Raw genomic sequence first — 15902 nt, 5'->3', positions numbered from 1 at the left:
ATTCATACTAGGCCTATCTATGTCGATAGACCATCGACATGCGCGTTTTTTGAATGATCGACTAGCTTGTCATACTGTGCCGATGCTGACAGCGCACTGATTGTCTGCCAATGACATTTTCGGTCGCCCGGCACAGAGAGCAGAGCGGTCGCAACTCCGTTGGCTGATTTTCTTGTCACGCTACGACGGCACTACGCCCCACTGTCCGCATTGACCAATGCTCGTCACCGTCTTCACCTTGTCCCATCCACAGCCCACATCACGCGTCTGCTGCAAGCGGTGCTTCTGGTTTCGATATTTACTATGTCTCGTGCATTCACTGAATTAATGCTTCAAGACCTCATGCAATGCACTTGGCATTTCCTGTGTGAGCGAGAAATTCTGCCGAGAATGCTCAGATGACAATGACTGCATGTCATCGGTGCTGCTGTTTACATCTGTGTGCAGACACATATTGCTCATTTGCATGGCAAAAATTGCATGCTGGGCTCTACTTAACTTGAATATTTTCTCTTCTCGAGCTCGAGTTGTAGCAGTGTGAACATATCAAATGCCACCTCTTTTCTGCTTAATTTTAGGGCTAATAAGGCAGAGAGAATCGCAGCTGTGCACCGTATGTCTCTAGTCGGCATTAAATTATCACCTGCTCGCCGATCTGCCGAGGAACAATCGGCCGACCCATCTGCCAATACGTTTCGTCGGCGTCGCTGGCCTGAAAAGCCTGTCGCACTACGACGATACATCATTGTCAGTCTAGTGTGACAGATGAACACATCAGCTGACCAGCTCGCTGAGTGCTAACGTCATCGTCGCGCTGTCGCCGCATCGGTAGCGCCGTCGTATCAGCCTAGTATGAACACGCCTTTAAAGGTAACTTTCTGCACAAATTTAAAGGAGTGGCAGTTTCAGCTTCATCTATATTGTCACGACTCAAGCCACATGGAGCCGTGAAGGTACACGGTATCGTGAAGGTAAGACCCAAGGATAAGGTGGGCTTCTAGCTCCGATGAGTGTCCAGCACCAAGCACGGCGGCCGCGCGGCGCTAGGCACGTGGCAATATGTTAGAACCAGTGATATGCCAACTTTAGAATTGTAGGCAGTGTCTTCTCTTCTCTAGATGGTCGGCTCACCAAATTCTTTGCCACTCTGTGGATGTGTGCAGGTGACCCTGGTGGGCGACCTGAAGCACGGTCGCACGGTGCATTCCCTGGCACGGCTGCTTACCCACTATAATGTCCACCTGCGCTATGTCGCACCCGCCAACCTGGGCATGCCACAGTCTATACGTGACGTCGTCGCTTCCCATGGTATCTCCCAGGCAAGTTACACATGAAGACCTTGGCAATAGCAACAACGATGCATGGCAATGCGTATATGGCATGGCAAAGGTGTACTGTCGCAGTTAGTGTGACGCACAGCACTGCATAAGAGTGCATACCATAGTCATTGAGTGTCCCTTTCACAGATCGTGGCACAGCTCAAGAATCGCTCTTCAGGACCAGAAGGCACCTTAGATACATTTGCACTGATGGCTGCAGTCTCACTCATGTCAACACCTTGATCTGCAGCAGTAATAGTAGAGTGTCTGAGTAACCCACACACTGTTGGCTGCACCTCGACAGCATATGCGAGAACGAGTGTTAAGTAATGCTTAGTGGGAAATTGCTACACCGAACTCGCTTACTCGAGATGTACTGTCTCATTCAGCTAACTCTGCAGAGAAGGACTAAAGACGACAGCGTGAGCATGAGGGGTGCAGAAGACCTGTATACATGGACTCGACAGAGTCAGGTCGAGTAAGCCTGTCGAGTAAAAAACCAGTTGTCGGGTTCATGTATACGCTATACGCAGTCGGGTCGAGTAAAATAGCCACGGAGCGGGTCGCGTTAACTCGCTTGCAGGGGGTAGGTTAACTCGCTTGACCCGCTTGTCTAAAAGCATGTAGACACTGTCGAGTCAGGGAGTCGAGTTATGGCGAACTCTGGGATTAAAAAGCAACCGGAACGGCGAGGAGCATCAGCGAAGTTGAAGGCTTTTTAGCCCTCATCAACGATAATAAATAATAATCGAAGCTCTCTATACTAAAAGGCAACGGAATCAATTACGAGTAAGAAACTTGCACAATAACTTCAAATCTCGACGCTACGCGCCGCTGCGATACTTACTCGCTAGAAAGCGAGTTCATGTAGACACCAATCAGGTCGAGTAATGGTGACCTCGCTTACTCGACGCTTACCCGACCCGGTGCTGTCGAGTCCATGTATACAGGGCTAGAGAGCCAAGCACGATGCTTATTTCAAACGCAGTCTTAACCTCAATGAAAGATTCTGTGTACAGTCTTTGTTGAAAGTTTAGAGGCCAGAGGTCTGCTTTTAAGCTGTGTAGTGGCGCTCCTTTAGCATTCGTGAACATCCTTCCCGCCGGAGAGGATGGGACAAAAACCTTCATACCCCAGGAGATTGGGAACATTAGGAGTGCATTACAAGTTGCATGGTGTAGCTCAGAAGCAAATGCCCTGGGCTCTAAACTTCTTGAAAAGGACATCTCTGCACTGAAAAAAAGAAAAAGAAGTAAGATTGAAGTCAGAATAGCATGAAATCATGCATGAACACTGTACAGTGCAGTCCACTTATAACAGTAATGAGAAAACCGTAAAATTCTATCGTTATAACAGATTATCGTTAGATCTGGACTGCTGAAAGAAAAAAAAAAGAAAAACAAACAAAAGCACACATCCACATATTGTCCCATGTATGTAGGCTTGCCTACTTACCAGCGATGAATAAGTCTGGTTAAACAATGCTAATTGTAGTAAAGAGCACAGGGTACATCAATAGCCTTAAATTAACTTGAGCAGCTCCCTTGAGCAGCAGCTGAAGCTTGACAGTCACTGTGAGCATAGCTTCTAGTAGTGTGAACGCTAGCGGTAGTCCTTTTTGCGTGCATGAAACCGATTAGAGACTGGATGAAATGCAGGACATCCACAGCCTTGATGACCATTAAAATCGTAGAGTGCAAATGTCCATATTTTTTTGCGAGACTTCTAACGTTGAAACCCTGCTGTTTCATCTCGAGAGCTATCTCGCCATTGTTGTGGTCGGCGGCATCTTTCATAGATGCACAATCGGCGATGACAAGTATAGTACGAAGGCACCGTTTGCGTGGCGACAGGCAGTGACTGTGGTGATGATAGCTCCCATTTCAGAGCACGCAGTGGCCCTCGCGGATTTCTCCATACCAATCCGTTTTCGCCGCGTGTGTAGATTTTTCACATCATTCTCTTCGTAGTATTTTATTTTTATCAAACATTCAGGCAAATTTTCGTGGTAAACATCTACCAGGCTGCAATGAAGCTATCATTGTATCTGATATACCACCAATAATCTGTCGTTACATCTGGTTTATTTTTACATAGGGGCAATGGGAAAACTGATAAATCCTAAGAATTCGATCGTTATAAGCGATATATTATTATATCTGCTATCGTTATAAGTGGACTGCACTGTACTCACTGCAAGTACCCCAGTGTTTAAGAAATGCAGGGTACAGTCAAAGAGGAAAAATGCAAAAAAAAAAAAAAAAAAAAAAAAAAGGTCAGTAGGCCTGCACAGATATTCCGAAACTTTGAATATTCGGTCAAATAACAAAGTATTCAGTTCAATCTGAATGTTTGGCGTTCAAAATCTTTCAAAGCTAACGTTCATGGAACACTTGCTTCACCTGGTTTTGGTTTTAACTTACCTCTTCTGGGATGGTGCCTTCAGAGCCCGAAATGTTACATCCAACCACGGTGTGCCGAACAGATTCTCGTTAGCCTGTGCTAGCCATACCAGGTAGCACATTCCCTTGACCCCTCTCATTAATTGCATGACTGCGCACAAATGAGCTGAGAAAAAAAAAATGCAGTCATGGTTTCACATTTTTGCAGCATGAATGTAATATTATTTACTTTTTCCTTTTTACTAACAATTATTTTACTACACTAACAGTTCTTGTATGTTTGTTGCACGTACTGTCACGGTGAAACCATATCTTAATGTCCCATTTTGTTTCAAACAGGAGGACATGGAAAGCCTAGAAGTTGCACTGCCAGATACAGATGTGCTCTACATGACTAGGATTCAAAAGGAGCGCTTCAGCAGTGCTGAAGAGTACGAGAAGGTGCGTTCCTACGGTGATGCTTGAGGCATTCAGCTGCATCCTAGAGTTGTTATATTCTGGAATGATAGTATGTCAGGGTTGATAGTAGACTAAGCTTCAGTGCTTTAAAGTCTGTCACCATTAGAAGGGGGTCTCTGATTTCAGCACAGGTGGAAAGAGAAACAGAGAGAGAGCTGCTGGTGGCCTGCTTCACACATCGTTTTATACAAGTCGGAGACATTTTTTCTCCGTCGCTGGTTATAGAAAATATGTTAATGGTTCTTATTAAAACTCACTGCCAAATGGCTGAAACAACAGAGAAATGTTCTAACAAACACTGACAGGATTAAAAGGTGACAGCCGGCTTCATACTCATGCAGTCCTTAATAGTACCTTCATGCGCAAGGAGTCTCGGACCCCTCCCAAATACTGGCAGAGGGTCTCAGACCCCCTCGAGACCCCCCCCCGACTTTAAACCCTGCTAAGCTTTTCACAGCAGATCTGCACCGGTAGACTTGCAACAGTAAACTGCTCACGCAGTGCAGTTAAGAGGCACCTTGTGTCTGTGTTGCATAGACCTAATGCAAGTGAAGGGAACAGTGGTCACTTTTGAAGGGGTGTCTAGGACAATGCCACCCAGTTGTTTTTCTAGGTAAGAAATTTATCCCCATAACTTCTAGCTATGGTGGTGTTTGTACAAGCACAAAAAGACACTTTTATTGCTAGCAAAGTTACATTTTGAAGTTATCGCAGATGATCACACGATTCAAACTTGGGACGCCAACATCGAGAAAGGTCCCATGACCACCACCTTAAGGCAAGTGCAGTGTAGAGGTTGAGCCGATCATCATGAAACCACAACTACTATCGCCACATCTAAGCTTGAATATGAGCAATCTTCTCGGGACACTGTGATGCATCAGCTAGGTTGCTTCTTTTTGCTTGGTAATGACTGAAAGTTGGCTGAATTTTCACTCGTAGATCTTCGTTTAACATCTCCCTTTTACTTGAGGACATCCGAAGGCCACTCACAAGAATTGTTGCCTTCCATTATGTCAAACTTTAATGTCTGTTAGGAATGAACACTTTAATGACACAGGCATTGTTGCCCCATGATACATTGGCGTGTCACATCATCGAGCCACTTAATTGCGTGAATGGCACTTTCCCTAATCTGTGCACTATACAGCAACAGAAAATACAGCCTTTGCCATAAAGTCCATTGGCTTTCTTTTGTACATTGCTGTGTGGTTTGTCATAAATCATCCGCATTTCAAGTATCATAAAGATGAGATTGACTTTCATCCTCATCATTAAAAGCTTAGGATCAGCACCATTTTTGGAGCTTGGGAGCAAACTTTTCAGGCTATTAATTTTGGTGAACAGCTGTGCATTCTTCTGGTGAAAGATGACTCTTCCATCGTGGTTTTCTGCACAACGCTGAAGAATGTGCTGCTGAGAAATCAAGGGAATGGACATAGCTGATTTACAGCACAGATGGCAGCAGCTCATGCGAACTGTTCTAAATCCTTGGGTATCACCAATCTGGCGTGAAAATTCACAGTGTAGGATATTATGTTTTGAAACATATGCCTTAGGTATGATGCACAAAATAAGTGCCATTGCTGATTTATCTGTTCTAAGAAAACTCGTTTTGTGTGCCCAATTTGTGCCTCGTGATGAATCTAGTGCAATGGTCAGTTCATGACTACCCATATGAAGTTGTATTTCAGGAGTGTGCTTCTGCAGTTTTAATCCCCTTTCCATCTCCCCCCCTCCCCCCTCTCTCTCTCTCTCTTCTGCTTTCCTGCGCAGGCTTGTGGCCTCTTCGTGGTGACACCTCAGCTGATGACAAAGGCCAAGAAGCGCATGATTGTGATGCATCCTCTCCCGCGGGTATTTGAAATCAGGTGGGTATGCTGATGCGAAATTTAATTTATTTAGACTAATGGTATAACTAGGAGCATGCATAATCATCTGCAAAATCTGTCGGATCGCATTGTACACAAGTGTACACATGGTATCATTACTTAAAAAGACTAGCGCATTTAACATGGACACAGACATTGAAGAAAACGGGACGATTAGCGCTCATCCTGTCTTCCTTTATGTCTGTGTCCGTGTTAAATGCGCTAGTCTTTTTATTAATGATGACACACCAACTAGCCCAGCTTTCTGCCTTGAGTACACATGGTACTACAGTAAAAGCTCGTTAATTCAAATTCCACGGGGCCGCCAGGCCAGTTCGAATTAACCAAAATTCGAACTAATGAAAGTGAGCAAAAATGAAGGCGTTTGATGCCCGGAGGGCACGAAAAACATTTATTTAGCAAAAAAGTCTGTTATCATCTTCTGCTTTTTCTCTCTGAGGGCTACCATACTCACTCGGTCTTCTAGCATGCGAATGCGACGCAGGGAGTCTTCTTCCCCCTCTTCAAAGCTGAAGAAAAGGCGCGCGACATTCAGCGCTCCCATAACTTCTGCCGCGGATGGACGCACGGGCTCTTGCTCCTCCTCGTCGTCCTCGTCTTCTGCCTCTTCTGGGACAGACTGCTCCCCAACAATTTCAGCGACAATGTCCTCATCACTTAGGGCACTGCACACTGCTGCATCGCTGTCTACTCCAACGTAATCATCAAAACTGACGTCCTGCAGCACAGCACGCACAGCCGCAGGCAGAGGCTCCGGACTCCCATCGTCGCCACTTTCTTTCATACTTCCGGCAGCAAAGCCACAGTGGTGGAAGCAGTTTGCAATTGTGGACGGCATCCTCGATGGCCTTCCTATTTCGGACGTACGTCGACCACGTGCTTGGTGGAATCCCGTGCTTTTTTGCGATTTCCACTTTGCTGGCCTTCCGTTCATCCACCTCGCGTAAAATAGCCACTTTCTCCTTCACCGTCTTGGCACAGTATTTCCCACGCGAACACATCTCGCGGACACAAGCTCACGACAAGCGGCGTGCAAAACGAGGGCTCACGAAATGCAATACGAAACCGTGGTCGATAACACTAAAACGTCGTTCCTCGAAGGAGTCGCAGCAGGAAAGACTGTTTAGTACTTGTTCCAGCACCCTAGCGGCGCCTCGATGGTTGTGCCATCTATCGTTCTGCCGTGAAAGCTTCCAACGATGGTTTTTAACAGCGCCGCTTGGCGGCGCGCAGTTCGAATTATGGGTGGCGGCGCCAATTTTTGAGTGAATTAACGAGCTGTTACGCGCATAGACTTCTATGCACTGCGGACCGGACCACGATGACTATTTCGAATTATCCAAAATTTCGAATTAACGAGTTGTGAATTAACGAGCTTTCACTGTACTTGCTTCCGCAAAGCCAGATTCTAAAATAGAACGCTTAATGCAAGCTAACATTTTTAAGTTCTTATGTTCTTGTTCAGTCCATTTTGGAGACTTAAAAGTATAGTTTTTAGCCCATGTTTTCAGTGAAAGCTGGTGTACAGTACACTACAGATTTCGAAACGTCATATGTTAAGCTTTTCAAGCAGTCATTTTTGCGCAATGCGAAGAGCAATGTAAAGACCTTATTTCTTTTATTGTTCTGCATATAAATATATTAGAACCTCAATTATATGACTATCAGGGGGCCACAGGAAACAGTCATGTAATCCAGCCGTTGTATGATCAGAAATCGTGCAAAACTTATGCATTTATGTTATAAATGCATCTGCTACTCTCCCTGCCAAAATTATAATTCTTTTCCTTCCGTGTTCTGAAAGTGCCTCTATTTTTGTTTGACCAGAATTAACACTTATACTCGCATATTTTGCGCACCTCTTTTTTATTGCGAAAGTAATACTCAGCCAGGTCTAGCCACTCGTCGCTGTGTGCCATGTCCATGGTTCCCTGGCAGGAGCTGCCAACTTGGGTCTCTTGTTTCACATGGGACGATTGTGTCAGAATCAGCCTGCCAGGACCCTGGCATTCACGTTACCCCTAGAGGCCATTAAGGCACGTTTGTACAGCTTGGTTAAAGCGGGGCTTTATATGTGGGCTGGGGAAGAAGAAAAAGAAAAAAAGGACAACCCTCGGTCACCTACAGCTAATGCTTTCGCTCCATATTCAGTTCAGCCGCATTGAACCCTTCTAATTTTTTTTTCTTTAAATTAAAGTTATAATGTGCAACCAAGATACTTTGTTGGGCGAGTTGGTAAACACCCATTGTTAATTTAAACAGCGTGAACAGGAAGACACAGGACAATATACAAGGAAGTCACAGTACAAGCGCTGACTCACAACTCAGCCTAAGCCTTTACTCCAAGGCCCAGATAACAACAAACATGAAAATGAAGCAATCACGTGAAACAACCCCTGGGTTCGCCCGCTACACAAAAAGTCACTCAAAAAAGTAATGTCTTTGCTTAAAATAGCAAGAGAAGTCTTGCTGACACAGTTATTGTCCCTTGAAATAAAATATGCTTCAGCTATTTCTCTCGTCAACTTTTCTTTGTGGCAGTACAAAATCCTAACCTGGTTAAACATAGGAGTACACTTCTTCTTCTCCTTCATTTTTTCACAGGAATGGCAATGCGAGACCAGAAATGTATTGTCCTTGCCACTTTCCAACTTGTTCCGGGGTTCCAGTAGTCTCTTGTTAATACAGTGTCCTGTTTGTCCTATATAGCAGGCTCCACAAGAAAGTGGAAAGCTGTACACAACACCAGTCTTGCATCTAACAAATGGGTCTCTATGTTTTACCCCACTTTCTTGCTTCCTCGATTCTCTTTCCCTGTGAATAGCCCTGTGAATAGCCGGGCAAATCCTCATCTTGAGCGGGGCGGTCAATGCGACATCATCACCATACCTCTTGCCTACATTTTTGAGGCCATGTGAAATTCTGTGCACATACGGTACCACCGCAACCTTCCTCTTCTTCTCACCCATGTTAAGCAGGGATTTCTATCTGAGCGTTCTTTTAAGGCTCTTCAGTAACCAGCAACTGGCCTCATTAATAACAGACTCCCGATAACCGGCTTTTGCAATTCTTGTCAGTTGGCTTTCAAAACTGTTGCCCATGCCGTAGTAGCAAGATTTCTTCTACGCATTTAACAAGCATGTGTTGATCATCCCATTCTTCACTAATTTGGAATGCCCTGAATTGGAACTTAGCAAGGGCTTCACCGATCTCGGGTTGTATTCCCAACAAACATGACCCTCACCGAACTGAATCAGTAAATCTAAAAACTGTAACCGATCGTCCACTGGTTCTTCAACAGTAAATTCCAGCCCAGATCCACACTCGGCAAAAACACCAATAATGTCCCTCATTCGTTGATTGAATTCTTCGTAGTCTGTGAATACTGATGGCCTTGGAGTAAAGGCTTAGGCCGAGTTGTGAGTCAGCGCTTGTACTGTGGCTTCCTTGTATACTGTCCTGTGTCTTTCTGTTCGCACTGTTTAAAATAACAATGGTTATAATGTGCAAATTACGCAATTTTTTTCTAAGACATTTTGAGCACCAGCGTGACGTGAAGAACAAAAAGGTGACCTCTAACGCTCTAGCAGAGCACAATCAAGACATAGGTCACCTGATTGACTGGGATTCCGCACAGATACTTCAAAGAGAAAACTTTTATCTACCCGCCTACTCAAGGAATCATTACACATCCAAATGATAAGCAAAACGATAAACAGGACGCGGGGAAATCAACATGAGATGTACATGCGCATGGTACGCAACATTCGCTTCATAGCTAACGGCCCATCTCGTTCCATCTTCATTGTGAAAAAGGCACCCATAGCAGTGCCGAAACGTCAATGTCTATGTTTTGTGTGTTTTTTTCGTTCCCTCTGTGACTTCGGCAAGTGCTGTTTTCTTTAACATGCTGAATTTCTCTCACCGGACGGGTTTCCAGCGAATCCTCAACTACGTTCTAAAAATGCCAAAAAGGCACAGCGTTAATCCTTAACTTGTACCCCTTACTTGCCAGAAAAATAAAGTTGGCTCAAAAATATACTACAGTAAAAGCTCGTTAATTCAAATTCCACGGGGCCGCCAGGCCAGTTCGAATTAACCAAAATTCGAACTAATGAAAGTGAGCAAAAATGAAGGCGTTTGATGCCCGGAGGGCACGAAAAACATTTATTTAGCAAAAAAGTCTGTTATCATCTTCTGCTTCTTCTCTCTGAGGGCTACCGTACTCACTCGGTCTTCTAGCATGCGAATGCGACGCAGGGAGTCTTCTTCCCCCTCTGATTATGTCTGTCTCTAAAGCGGTGAAACCATCCTTCGGAGGCGACAAAATCTTCCACATTCAAGCGCAGGGCGAAATCGGCCGCCTTCGCCATGATAATTGGGCCGCTCAGTGGAATGTCAGCGCTTCTCATTTCTTTCACCCACGTGATCACAGCGGTCTCAATTTCCGGATACTTGGCTAACCGAAGCCTTTTTCTGTTGCTGGCGAAATCTTCGGCTTCATAGGCATCCTCGATGGCCTTCCTATTTCGGACGTACGTCGACAACGTGCTTGGTGGAATCCCGTGCTTTTTCGCGATTTCCACTTTGCTGGCCTTCCGTTCATCCACCTCGCGTAAAATAGCCACTTTCTCCTTCACCGTCTTGGCACAGTATTTCCCACGCGAACACATCTCGCGGACACAAGCTCACAACAAGCGGCGTGCAAAACGAGGGCTCACGAAATGCAACACGAAACCGTGGTCGATAACACTAAAACGTTGTTCCTCGAAGGAGTCGCGGCAGGAAAGACTGTTTAGTACTTGTTCCAGCACCCTAGCTGCGCCCCGATGGTTGTGCCATCTATCGTTCTGCCGTGAAAGCTTCCAACGATGGTTTTTAACAGCGCCGCTTGGCGGCGCGCAGTTCGAATTATGGGTGGCGGCGCCAATTTTTGAGTGAATTAACGAGCTGTTACGCGCATAGACTTCTATGCACTGCTGACCGGACCACGATGACTATTTCGAATTATCCAAAAGTTCGAATTAACGAGTTGTGAATTAACGAGCTTTCACTGTAGTAAATTTACAGACACACACATCCTCTTTCTCCTCCCTACCCCATCGCCTCACTCTCTTTATGGAATGATGGCATTTGCACAGCTTGGAGCATTAGGTTCGCAACAATACAATTGCAGAGATAACGGCCAGAGGCAAGTGGAGATAAGTGGTAATAAGAATAAGTCCTCTTTCAGGGCTCTTGTGACTAACCAAACTCGATCAATTTGATAGTTTCGGATTCATTGGAGCTCCTTGGAGTTCACTGGAAGTGTAATTCTGCATCTGCCCATCCAGAAAAGCGACGTCGAGCACGAACGAGCTTAGTGAGCTGAGCAAGCACACATTTCGAGATTTAGTTACTGGCCCGAACATACAAATAAATGACTCTTTGTAGCCACGCACAGCGACACTGCTGTGCGCATAATCCCAGGCCTGTGCACACCCGCATAATTGCTGATGGCCTAGCTCTGCAGGGAGTGCAAAATATGAGAGTAAAGGTTTTAATTTTTAATAAATTATGAGTGCACAAATTGTACAACTAAATAGGTATGGTAGTACTGAGGCTGTGCACTCAAAAACGATCTGGGTTACACATGCCTGCTTTGGTTCTTCGAAGGTATTTCACAATATGTGGTTCGGCTTGGATTTTATTTAGGATCAACTGTCACTCACAGCAGCAGTGTTTTTATTAGTCATTCACATCATACAGTGAGTCTGCTTCATGCAGCAGTGTGCGGCCTGCCAGGTGATTTAGTCACTCGCCCGATGTTGCAAGCCTAACATGCTTCTCCACTGAAGCCACAGCAGAAAGAGGTTTTCAACTAGCCATTGCTGATCAGAAAAATATGTAAACGATGCTGGCACAATAACATCATGTTGTTACGAACGTGAAATTAATTTTTGTAATGCCTCCATCTGTGAAGCACACGGAAAAACAGGTTCCCACCAGCCGTCATACAAAGTGGGGCGCGCATAGTTCTTAAATGAGGAGCTAACTTTGCAATAGTTATTGGCAAGGGGAGACTTCCGCTTGTTCTCTTAGTGCCTTTTATGATTTTAAATGAGAATCACGTGTGACATGAAGTTTGACTTACCAGTTGTGCACGTAGTGTCTACAAAAGAGAGATATGTAGTATTACATCATTATGCTGCAGCACATATTGTGCATTCCCATCAAAAGCCTAGCAAAACAGCCTACCTGTTGAAGACCTTTCACTTGTGTGGCAAAGCAAAAAAAAAAAAATGTTTGTCTGAGCGCATTTTTGTTTATGTGCAAAGTGTTCACTACTGCTGTTTTGTTCATATTTCATAGTGTTTTCAGCGTGCTTTTTTTCCTTTTTTCCCAGAAATAAATTTAAAAAATGCTAGGAAAAAGTGGTTTGGTAATTATAGACTATAACAAGAATTTGTTGATGGAAACTGTGTTTGACTTGGACATTGATATGGTGTGACACTGATAAGAACTGGACTGCACAGATATTGGTAGTTGAAAACTGTCTCCTGCCCCCCTCTCCCCCCACCCATTTTTTTTTATGGTGGCCTCCGCATTGGAACAGATTCATTCATGTGTGCGCGCGCATAGTATAGGGCCATAGTGTTCAGAAGCTTTGAAATGAAAAATCTAAATTGTTTTGTTGTTTTTTCTTTGCTGCCAACCCATAGCCCCGATTTTGACACAGACCCTCGAGCAGCATATTTTCGACAAGCTGAGGCCGGAATGTATGTTCGCATGGCATTGCTGGCAATGGTGCTTGGACGCGTCTGAACACACCGTTGAAGCAGCAACGTCCTGCGATGATCTCAGCGACGTATCATGTGTTTGTTCTTCATCAGTGACCTCCGTACTTCGTGACTGATTATATGCGGGAAAATCTTGTGCCTTGTGACTGTTGGCACAAGGTCCTGTGCTTGACTATTACGTAAACTTACCTGAAATGACTTTTCTATTTAAAAAGTACTTGCTGTAGCTGGCAAATTTATAGTTGAACCGCAACATTTCAAGGCCCCTTGGTTCAGGGCAGCGAAACAGTCACCCACATACAAAGCTGGCCATTTTTCTGTAAATGCATGCATGCCTGCAAGCAAAAATCAATTTCGTGCTCATTCTGTTTCTTAACCAGCAAGTAACCTTTTTTACCGGGGCAGCCATCTTGAAGGTACTGAATGTTCAAGCAAATTTAATTGCTGACATCTCAGGATAGCGCCTTATGAAATATCTTCAACCAGGCAGTGGGAGCTCATAGGTAATTTGAAAGGTAGTCACTAAGCTGTGATTGTGAAGGATGTATTGAATTGAATCTTCAAATGAATTAATAGGATATGTATGCGGTATGATGCTTCTGTTAAAAAGTTGCATGCTGATGTAATGGAAATAGATTTTTACTGTAGCAGCTTTGTTCAAATTCTGTTCAAGCTGCATACATCGCAATTGCCGTATTATTAGCAACGCATTGTAATGGAATTGGTGTTATTACACAGTATTTTGATATTTGGCAGTGCTGAAAATTTTGGAGTGTGGGGCCTTTTTGACCCTGTGCTTGGCCTTTGTTTTCTTGTTAATTGCTTTTTCCACTGTGCCATACCCAGCTCCATTTTTGTTCATGTTGACGTTTTTGTGCAAACTGTGGAAGCATTCCTCATGTTGACCATATTGTGGAATATGTTTATATTTACACCTGTTTGTCAATTTTTCGGGAGTATTGCCCGTTTGAGGTGTTGCTTTTGTTGAGCGCAGAATGATGTCATTTCTGATGCAATTGCTGAAATCAAATGAAATAAATCTACTTTTGCAATTCTGTATGTAATTCTGACTAAGTGCTCTTGTCTTGTGGGGCTTCTTAGCTGAAGTTTTCTGGCAGTACTTGCTCTGGCTTTGCATGGAACTCTGCAGTTCAGTCCTTTCAAGTACCCTCAAATAAGTATGCTTGACTGTGCCTTCATTTGGCTCGTCCATGGACCTGAAGAGGACAGTTGTAAGAGGAAACTATACTACCACCACTTTTAAATGTGCTCACCTTTTTCTGCTTTTTTTCTCTAGGGAGGCCCTGTGCAACTACAGGAAGAGGAGTTGAGAGTTGGTTGGTTGGTTTGTTGGGTTTAACGTCCCAAAGCAACTCAGGCTATGAGAGACGCCGTAGTGGAGGACTCCGGAAATTTCGACCACCTGGGATTCTTTAACGTGCACTGACCTCTCATAGCAAACGGGCGCCTTGCTTTTCGCCTCCATCGAAAAGCTGCCGCCAAGGCCAGGATTCGATCCCGCAACCGTGGGAACAGTAGTCGAGCGCCGTAACCACTGCGCCACCCCGGCGGGGAAGAGTTTAGAGTGTACTACTATTCAGTTTCATTCTTAATGTAGGTTGCAGTCCTCCCAGTTTAATGTTGTAAAAACATTGCAAAATCAATTCATGCTGCCTTTGAGATTCTGCATGTATGTGCTTTATGCTTGCATTAAATCTTGAGTGTTGCTCAGGACATTTCCAACTTGTACACTGGCGGCAGGCACTTTCATGGCAGGCAATACATGGTATGCTGAAGGTGTCCAATAACTTCTCATACTGCTGCTCGGATGATGCACTGAAGGATGAGTCTCCAGCTGCATGGAAGCCTTGCACGGTTCAAGATGTTGCAGGCACAGCTAGGGCCTTCGTGGTACTTACTCAACAGATGGTACATCTTGCTGTTTTCGCACTGCTGTGTGGTAAACTTTAACTGCAGCAACAAACAACATGGCAATGATGGGAATGGCACAGCACTACACTGCTATCTACACTGAAACTATCTTGTTACATTGCAGTCAGGAGGGCCCTACGTTGCCACTGCCCGCATGCGGCGTGCGCAACATCTTGCTATCTTTAGTCGATATACTCTTTAATATGATGGCAGCTCTGGAGTGATATTAAGTGATGCATCAAAGACCAGAAGACACACGAGCCCTTGAGTGTGTGTTTCTCGTCCTTGTCTGGTGTCTAACGAGACTCGAGGCCGTCCAATGGCGCTAACTACAAACTGGCAGCTTCCCACACCCCCTCTTATACAGCAGGATCTTTCCGGAACAGATAGACCCCATGTTTGAACACTGCTGAACTCCGCGGCCACTCATACGCATGGTGTGGACTTGTACACATTACAACACAGACAACTCAAACACCCCAAAGACGTGGGAGTCTCTCCTGCGTACTTCCGAGCCAGCAGACCAACGCTCCATGGCGTATCCAGCGCGCGGTGGAGGCCACTACATCCCAAGGGATCCCCGCAGACCTCCTCTAAGCCAGCGCAACCGGTCCTTTGACTGGCTCCCTGTTTTTGGGCGCAATAAAAGAGCTCACCACCACCACTACCCAGCCAATGCCTAGATTTATTTAGCTGGCTTTTTACTACCGCCAGCTTTTCTCTGTCCGATAACGAGAGGGGGGTGGAGGACGTGACATGACCACAGCCACGCGATGAGAGAAGCAGCGTTTTGGGGGCTTTTATACACTTTCTTTTTTTTTTTTTTAATTGTTTAGGCGCTGAGGAGGAGCATTCAAGTTGAATGGGCAATTCGTCGCCATCTTAGGGCGGGATTTTTAGTCCACGGGAGTGCGAGCCGTTTGCAGTCGAGAAGCTAGAAGCTTGGACTGTCTGGTAGACTTCAAGCACTCCAAAATGCGCGCCAAAAGATTTCAATTTCAGTTCATCTGGTTCAGGCGAGTTGTTTTTTTTTTTTTTTTTTTTTTTTTGCTGTGTTGCTTGAAGCAATTAACCGAACTTATATTTCATTTAGGCCAGTTTAGGCTCATTTGCAAAACC

General features: G+C 44.9%; 1 protein-coding gene across 3 annotated transcripts in view; it reads left to right on the top strand.

Annotated features, from left to right (window-relative positions):
• r (carbamoyl-phosphate synthetase 2, aspartate transcarbamylase, and dihydroorotase rudimentary) overlaps positions 1–13910 on the top strand; it is an 89930-nt gene extending 76020 nt beyond the window's left edge. For all 3 annotated transcript variants that reach the window (XM_084578211.1, XM_084578210.1, XM_084578209.1), the window contains 4 exons: positions 1164–1319; positions 4061–4162; positions 5957–6051; positions 12774–13910. In XM_084578211.1, the coding sequence (XP_084434337.1) occupies positions 1164–1319; positions 4061–4162; positions 5957–6051; positions 12774–12876 (456 nt within the window). In that variant the 3' untranslated portion in view covers positions 12877–13910. The remainder of the gene's footprint in view (positions 1–1163; positions 1320–4060; positions 4163–5956; positions 6052–12773) is intronic.
• Positions 13911–15902: the final 1992 nt, after the last annotated feature.

Source organism: Amblyomma maculatum, chromosome 9 (assembly GCF_055883805.1).
Source record: "Amblyomma maculatum isolate TAMU_Amacu chromosome 9, ASM5588380v1, whole genome shotgun sequence".
NCBI classification, from domain to species: Eukaryota; Metazoa; Arthropoda; class Arachnida; order Ixodida; family Ixodidae; genus Amblyomma; species Amblyomma maculatum.
This window is presented reverse-complemented; position numbering and strand designations above follow the sequence as displayed.